This window comes from Xenopus tropicalis, chromosome 8 (assembly GCF_000004195.4).
Source record: "Xenopus tropicalis strain Nigerian chromosome 8, UCB_Xtro_10.0, whole genome shotgun sequence".
Lineage (NCBI taxonomy): Eukaryota > Metazoa > Chordata > Amphibia > Anura > Pipidae > Xenopus > Xenopus tropicalis.
This window is the reverse complement of record NC_030684.2, coordinates 105,883,199-105,892,255: the sequence shown is the minus strand read 5'-3', so window position 1 is coordinate 105,892,255 and position 9,057 is coordinate 105,883,199. Positions and strand designations below refer to the sequence as shown.

General features: G+C 38.0%; 1 protein-coding gene across 3 annotated transcripts in view; it reads right to left on the bottom strand.

The window, feature by feature from the left end:
* Positions 1-545: 545 nt before the first annotated feature.
* Positions 546-9,057, bottom strand: part of ttbk2 (tau tubulin kinase 2) — a 51,513-nt gene continuing 43,001 nt past the window's right edge. For 2 of the 3 annotated variants that reach the window (XM_012968698.3, XM_018096337.2), the window contains exons 14-16: positions 8,681-8,929; positions 4,229-5,412; positions 546-2,182 (exon numbers count right to left, since the gene is read on the bottom strand). In XM_012968698.3, the coding sequence (XP_012824152.2) occupies positions 1,696-2,182; positions 4,229-5,412; positions 8,681-8,929 (1,920 nt within the window). In that variant the 3' untranslated portion in view covers positions 546-1,695. 3 annotated transcript variants of the gene reach the window in all.

Here is a 9,057-nt window from a genome sequence, read left to right as displayed (position 1 = left end):
TAGGACATGCAGTTATGGAAACAAACTACTGTACAATATAATACAATAAAGAAACAGGATGACTGCAGCTTGTTGAGGATTAGATAAGTATAAAATCCCACATAATGTTGAAGTTACATATATGTAAGAAGCCTAGAGAGCTCAAGACGATTGCTATGTTCCTCCAGCACAGCAGAGGTTAGACGTGTCAGACTAAGCAGCGTTATAGACACAGGTAAAAGCTAAGAGCAACATGGTTTCCCTTGTATATGCAATGCTGGCTGCTTTTAGTAGTAATAAGCCACAATGGATTCTGCAGTGCACACAGCAAATGATTGTTCATATGAACCTTTTAAGGTTAGAGCAGCATGCAAGTCACTGCATAGAAATACACATATACAATGCAATGCTGGCTCGTTTAAAGAATGAATGATTACAGAAACATACATTCAAAGTACTGCCCCTTCGCATTCACAAGCAAAAGTAAGCCATCACTTATGTGTTGAGGGTTCCCGAGCCAGCTCAGGTTTTCTGGGCAACCACTCCACATTTGACCATATGCAAACAAGGTGGCATCTGAAGGCCTAATATGTGCACTGGTACCCAAGGAGAACTCTGCAAACCAATGATATAAGAAAGAACAGCTAATGAGCTCTTACACATTCTGGTTCCCTGAGGCAATGCAACCTTGCTTTGAGGCTTTTGTGATCACTTATATTCACAGAACTGGATAGACAAAATTTGCTGCTACATATAACCAGTGAATAATACTAGGGGAAACAAGAGCCAGTGGCATTAGAAATGTATCTGGCAGAGACCTTGAACCTGTGGCTCTCTCCTGCTTTAACTACAAATCTAAAGACTTTTTGGAAAAGCTGGGAAGTTCAGCAGTGCTGCAGAGGCACAGGTTGAAGTACAGCCAGTTAACAAATGCTTTTAAATGGTGTTTAATTAAAAATGTGTGTGATGTATCTTTTAAAATGTACAACGTACCTTGTGTAAGTAGGCATGCTGCAGTGCACAAGCCATTCTCCTTACAGAACAAACCCCTCATGCCACATGCTACAGACATCACTTTGGCAGACACATCCCTTGTTTATTCTGTAAGCAGAACTCTGAGACATCATGTTGCATTCACCATTGCATAGACAAGCAACATTAATAGGATATTTGTTTAAAATTAAAAGAAAAAAAAAAAAGCATGGGAACTAGCATACTTCTCACATCCCTAACTTAAAAACAAAAAGTGGCACGCAGTGTTGTGTAGCCTCAGAAGCAAGCCTCTGGATTACTGCTTATGTTTTCTAGAAAGGTCATTATTCATTGAAAAGCATTCCTATACCTTTATGAACCCTGCTTAAAGGTTCTAATCAATCTAAGCCAAACCAGAAAGGCATTTCACACAGTGCTGCCTTCCATTAGTAAATGACGTTATACTATATAATTCATGCCTGGTACAGCCAAGTTGTGTTGTTTTTATCTATTTATTGGCAAAGATTGGCAAAGCCAAAAAAATCTTTTTTTTAAATAACTACACCCTACAGATTTCTGCTCTCAAGGAAATATTCCAGTTGCTTTCAGGTCTATTCTCTTTAGAACATTTAGCCCAACACTGATTTTATTTTCAGCTAAATAAATATCAACATACAGAACATGCATTACAATAGGGTGGGGAAATCTCATATGATCAATAAAAAGCTTGCAAAAGCCTAGTTACTATCTGCTGAGTTTATTTGACACTTTGCTTTCTCGAGAGGAGGACTTTGCTCGACTGGTTTTGCTGCTTGTGAGATGATGTCCACTTCCTGGACCTTTGGAAATGTTTTTACTCTGTTTATTGCAGCAATGGTCCTGACAGGACCTCCTTGAAGAAGAAGAACCGGAAAGACTGGGTGGAGACTTGCTTCGGCCCACATGTGGGGAAGAACTTCTGGGATCATGGTAATGTGTTCGTCCAGCTCTTGAAGATGATGAGCTGTTGGTTCTAGGCAAGGAGGAGCTCCTAGGGGAGGCGCTTGGACTACGTCTGGGAATTACAGGGCTTTTTGGAGGTGTTTTAGGGCTGTGGGGTGATCCTGGACTCTTACACTGGGAAGAGCTGCGGGATTTCTGGGAACGGGAACCATTTTGAAGAATCTGAGCAAGGCGGGAGAGCAGGTCTGAATCAGAGTTTCCACTCCCCAAAACCTTGTACCGTCGTATCCTTTTAACAAAAGACAGGCAGAGAAGTTAGATTACATTTGAATGACCATACCTATTACCCTTTAACACCTGCAAATGACAAAACGTCATTGGGCAACACATTCACCCCCAAATAAACAAAGAACAAAATGGAAACAGTCGATGAAGCTGCCACTCTGGTACTAGAAAATCACAATTTATCAGCTTCTCGCAAAACGTGATAGATTTACATTTAGACTTTAGGCCCTCAAGAAACCACAGCCCAAGCTGCACAAATCAAGGTTTTAAAGATGTTTTACAGTTATCCAGGCGCCACCACTACTGAAAGGCCAGTTTATATGAAGACAATGATATCTGAGGTCTAACTGCTGTGCATTAGTGCAGTAAAATGACATATTAAGGAAGCCTAATTACTTGTACTGAGTGTTTTGAAATGTTTATCCAGGGAAACATCTTCAATACAAAAAGCTCTGAAAAAAGTAAATTACAGCAATTCCTAAACTTTCCCAAAGATAATTCAGATTTGTCTATTGGTGGATTTTTCCTTGGCCAAAAACACAAAATGCCAGAGAGCCATTAACCTTAGCTGCTTGTTTTGTGCTGTCTTTTATATATGTGGTTGTAAAGTTAAGGCTATCCAGGCAGTGTGCTGTGCAATGTTCTGCCAACCTGTTCACTACATGTGCAACCACTGTAAATGCTGCTGAAATTGTAAATGCTGAAAATTGGAGCTCAAAAGCAATAATTTCCAATTATCCAGCCCAACAATGTTGGGGACAAACCTTTTCAAATCATGTTAGTAGTAGTTCAGTTAGCACTCAAGTACCTCATTGTTAAATGATACAGAAATAAAGCAGCACTTTCCTAGAGCATTTACAATGGAAAGCTACAGTTTAGAGAACATTAATAAATTATTATAAAAAATATACACACACAGGCACAATAATAGCAATTAGAGGTATGGGATTCGTTATCCTGAAACTCATTATATGTTCACTGCATAAAGCTCCATAAAGTCCATTTTAAAGGAGAAGGAAAGGTTAAAACTAAGTAGGCTTTATCAGAAATACCTATGTAAATACAGCCATAAGCACTCATAGAAAATCTGCACCCAGCTCAAAAGAGACACAGGTTTTTTTTTTCTTTTTTTTTGTGTACACATGTTCTTCGGTTAGAAAAATCCTTCAAGGCACAGCATGAGTCTGTGCAGCTTGCTCTTCTCTCCCCCTTCCCTCTCTGCTCGCCCCCTTTTCCTTCTCTGCTGTAATCTGAGCTACCAGCAGACAGAGCTAAACTGGCAGCTGCTATTTTAAAGGGCAATTTAGAAATAAAAACTACATCATAAAATAAATGACAGCATTTATTTTATGATGTAGTTTTTATTTCTAAATTGCACTGTTTACATAGCAAATAATTCACTCCACAATTTAAAATTTCATTTTATGTCTTTTTTTTTTTAATATTGGTGTGTAGGCGCCATCTCAGTGCATTGTGCCTGAGTCTGAGCTTTCAGGAGCCAGCTCTACACATTAGAACTGCTTTCAGAGTGCTATTCTGATATCTACTGGGAGCTGCTATCTTGCTCCCTTCCCACTGTTCTGCTGATCGGCTGCTGAGGCTGTTACCTCAGGTATGGTAAACCTTTCTACAGAATAAATATAGTATTCTAGTTTGCACTATTTTGGCTAATCTATTGACAATAAAATGCCTTTCATTCCAATAATAAAACAGTAGCTTGCACTTGTTGGTAACTAAGCAGCATGAATCCATATGGGTGCCAAAACAATTCTATTGACTTTTAATGTTTAAATTATCATACAATGACCCAATCATTCCGTATAATAGATTCTATACCTGTAATAGATATCCTTAAAACTCCTTATTGGAGGCAAACATTCCTATTAGGTTTAAATAATGTTTAAATTATTTTTAGTAGACTTAAGGTATGGTGATGCAAAAGATACAAAAAAAAAAACTCTAGGTCCTGAGCATCCTGGATAACAGGTCACATATTTGTATAAGGAGTAATAATAAACCTATATACACTGTATTGCTGCTTTTAACATACCTGGCTTCTACCCCAGGGCGGGTAGGTGGTTTTCCAGGTGGTGGCCTGGGAAGGAACTGAGTAGTGGGAGAACTGGTAATTTGGTCATTACTAGTCCACGATACTGGACGTGGAATCTTGCTCTTCCTTGATGGAGGGCTGTGCGATGTAATAGTCCCATCCTCAGACAGCTTGACTACATTAGAATCTGTGATCACTTTAGGATAAGAAAAATTATCATCATCTGATAACTGTACAGCTGGTGGTGATGATTTTTCTTCCAGAGACTTGTCTGAGGCACTTGAGAGGTCGCCAAAAAATGATTTTATCTGCCTTTTTTCCATTAATAGCCTTGCCAGATCTGTCTGATGTGCCTTTTTCAGAAAAAGCTTCTCCTTGGCGGAGATAGCAGAAGATGAATCAGATGCTGTATCAATCTCCTGAGCTAAAACTGGAATTCTGCTGTGTCTAGACTTAGCATAATCTTTCTTTAACTGCTGAGACATGTCACTTATATGCAACTGCTCCCCATTTTTTTGGTCTTCGTTGCCTTCTTCATTTAACAACACAGGCACGTTCATTTTGTGGTCGAGGAAGCCATTAGTTACAACAATGTCTTTTACGTTATGAAAACCATTTTGTTGAATGTCTTTCAGTGGACTCACAATACACAATTCCATGTAATCATCAGCTTGTTTAGATGAAATGATAACAGTCTGAGCTGCTTCTGGCTTCTGTACATCAATAAGTGAGGCTTCATTTGGCACAGAACCTGAAGTTCGTGGTGCTACAGTAGCTGGGTAGACATCCCCAAGAGGCCTACTCTGCTCTAGAGATGCACACTCCTGTGGCCGTGCTACTTTATCACTCTGTTCTTTGTTGGCATTGAGGTGATTAAGTAGAGGGCTTGAATAAGATTTAACAGGAGTCTCAACACAATGTTTATTTCCCAACAAGTTATCACACTCATTTGTTTGGCCTTTAATTTGATTCTTGACACATGTTTTCTCTTGGCTAGTCTTATCTAAATGCAAAGCCATGTTTGCACAGGTTACCCCATCCTCTAACGATCTGTACAAGGTTAAGTTATCCTGTGGAGAAAGCATGTCCTGAAGGTCCCGATCTCGCTTTTCTAAATTTGGGCCATAAGGAAAGCTTTCTGAAGCAGACTGTGTAGATGTCGCTGAAGGTCGGGGCATTGTCATCTTAATTTAGAAAAGTGAGAAAACAATGATCAATGTTTGTTTGTTTTTTCTTAGTACATACATATATACATGTTTTCATAAAGTTTAAAAAAAAAAAAAAAAGTTATCCATGATCTCACAAAATGATGATTCACAGAAGTAACTATAAAAGTATTCTGTTATCACAAACATAAACAAAACAAATCCATTTAATGAGGCAAAATAAACGTAAACAATAAATACAACAAAAATGAAAAAATGCCTTGCTTCCTTTTCTTCTTCCCTGCCACTCAGTTCCAAAGTCAGACTTTGTTGTTGCTGAATTATTAACCTTATTACTAACCTAACCAGGAATATGAGGCACTGTGATTAAGTAAATTATCAGGGGACGCTGTCTTAAATCTATGTATAACTTCATGTATAATTAAAACAATGGCAATGCAAGACAATTCCAACTGGTCTTTTTTATATATTGTGGTTTCTACTATTTGGCTACTTGGCCAGGCACTTGGATTCATGAATTAAATAGCTCAGGGTGCTTTTTTTTTAAAGCTATTAAGCTGCCTATTAACTGCCATTATAATGAATTTTGTAACAACAGTGTCACCTACAGGTCAGTTCCTTGGACTGAAAAGGTTATCTGAGGTGTTCTGATCTTTCCTTCTGAAATAGCTCTCCAATTATCAAATAGTCCCAGGAATGAAGCAGAAGGTGGAGTTCTGTTCCAATATTAACAGTTAATAAATATCTTAATAACTTTGTGACAAAATGTGTGGGCAGTTGCATTCATTTTGCCAAAGTGGACACGACTGTGCCAGATGCAGCACAACAATATGCAGTCAATGGTAATGCCTGCTTGTGTCTGCAATAAAGCTTGCATCCTTGAAAAAACATGACGATTGCGTACAAAATTGCACTTTTTCTCACTGTGTCTGCAAACCTAAATAAGCCCTATAATGTATGTCAATTGCAAGGTAACGTGCTTAGAAAGCACCTTGAGCAATTTTACATTCATTTTTTCAAGGCTTACATATCTTTTACCATCAAACTAGCTATTGAGATTAGCAAGCCCACAATTCTTAACAATATCTTTCCTTTGTTTCAGCCATGGCCTTCTATCTTCATCCTTCTCAACCTGCAAATGCATAAAATCTACAAAGTTGCTGACTGAGAAAGTTGGGATATTAGATTCCGTGCTGTAGTGACCTATTAAAAGAACATTTTATGACGACAAACTGCTGAAAATATGCTTGTATTTATTACAATGTCCTCTGCCAAAACCCTGAAGGTGAACATCCTTATTAAAGTTCCCATATCCCTGAAGCAGGATTTTACAATGTCGCTTTAATGGTAGACCTTGATAAGATTGCTGCACTAAAAGTAGAGCCCGCTTCTTTATAATCTGGGAACCTCCAGACTCTGAATTTAAGATGAAAATATAAATTTACAGATGCGCAGGATATACATTATGTAGCGTATATAGATGGGTACTTTTTTTTTTTTTTTATACAATATGAATATACTCTTAAGGAATTCCTGCACTGACAACAAATTAATAGAAACAAGTTTAAAGCCAGTATAATAGGAGAAATCATACAATAAAAAGGAATAAAAACATCCCAGTAGGCCTTTGTTTCTATCCAAACCATTCTGCCCAAAAGCAGAGTATGCTTTCATGCTACCTACAATAAATACTGCATGAGTAACAACCTGTGTCTAGTGTAGATATCCAGAACAAGACTCGTTGGGTGCCAAAGAAAGATTTTCAAACCAATTTGATATGATCTCATGAGTAAATAGATCAATACAATTAACACTTTTTATCGGTACCAATGTTAAATGTCCTGTAGTTTCATTTTGTTAGATTTGGACGCAGTCTGCTGTGTGGTTTCTTACAGAACTAATAGGGGTGTAGGATCTATAGTTACAATTATGGCAGAAGCACAAGAGACTGTACTTTTCTGAACATGCCTTTCCTGGATCTTTCAATCAGTTATGATAAAACATGTTTTAAGGCATGCCCACTTTTTGCAAAATCCTACCAGTATGGAAAATACAAATCTATCCCAATATAATGTTTTAAGAAAGATAGCTGATACATAAATCAGCAACTGGAAGTCAAAATTAGCCAGAACAGCAAAAGAACTTTGCAAAAAGTGGACATGCTCTACTTCAAACCTTGCACGCTTCTTGATAAAGGTAGACACAGTAATGCATACATTTTCTAGCAGGCTTTTTCTACCTATAACAAGGCAGTGGAGTTTATATATACTGTTTAGTATATAAACAGTTATGCAACCCTGAAGCCATGGAAAGGTCATATGAACAGGCGTTTTCTACATTCCTGTCAACGTTTCAACATGTTCAACATGATACCTTTAAAGAGCATTTTACCATAAACATGAAGAAGGAAATTCATAACTCAGCACTGAGATTAGTTGGAAAGAAATGGAGTTCATTCTTTATGGCAGAAGGTAACCATGCCAAAATTAACCATAATGTGCCAATAACAAATGTACTTCATCATGGAAACCTGACTACTCGCTCTCCTTTAAAGTGATTCAACACTAAAAAACTATTCTTCAAAACATAAATGGCTGTTTAAGGGCTGCTTTTGTAAGTGTTACTTGCAGTTCCTAAACCTGACTGTTTTGCAAACCTGACTGTCCCTTCCCAACATGCCGGTTATAGCTTCTAATGCTAACAAACTACTGCTGCACAAATATGGCAGGAAAATGGGGGATCTGTTAGGTAATGTAAAAGCCTCGGGCAAAATTATAGATAGCATTCAGAGAATGTTATGATAGATGTAAAAAAGGTTTAATTTCTGGAGTCAGTATCTCTAACTTCAACATAAAATCTAAAGTCAGTTCTGGGTAGTAAATAAATCCTGCTTTGGCAGCCATAATTCCTACAACTGAAAATTCAAAGATTTCTTCAAGCCAAATGGTGAGCGTGGGGATTTCAAACTGTAAAACAGAGGTAAAACTATGTTTTCAGAAATGAGTGTGTTAGTGCAAACCTGGCTCAAACTTTACAACTTATATTACACTGCCCCACTCATTGACACTCATTTTGCCGACTGTTAACTGCTGCCCTTAGTAGCTCATGTAATTTAATAATGTTAACTTATGGTCAAACCATGTTGATGGGGCATCAGACACAGGCAATATCAGGCTATGGCCACTTAACTATGAAAATTTCCTATTTGGTCAAGAGGATATTTGTGACAACTTTAACATAGATAGACATGATGACGGTGGATGTATGGACAAAGCAATGTATTCACCTGCGATTTAGTTATTCGAATTACAGAGGGTAACTTGGTGCCACTATGAGGAGTGTCAGGCAGCTTCCTGCGGCCAGCAGAACGATAGGAAGTGGAGTAGGTCTCTGCTGACTGACTCTTGGCAATACCAACCTCTTTCTTTTGTTGAAATTCTGAGCGACAGGACTGGGATGTTACAGGGCTTGTGAAGAGCATGAAAGAGCTTTGATGTCTTGTGTTGGAAGAAAGCAGCATGTGAGATGCATCACGCTGTGAGAGTGCCATGAGTTTGGGAAAAAATAATAATGCTTGTAAATTACAGAATCTGCTTAAGGTTAGCAGAGTGTGCAGATCATGCAAACAGGGTAGTACAGTTTATAAAGCAGGTATGTATGTAT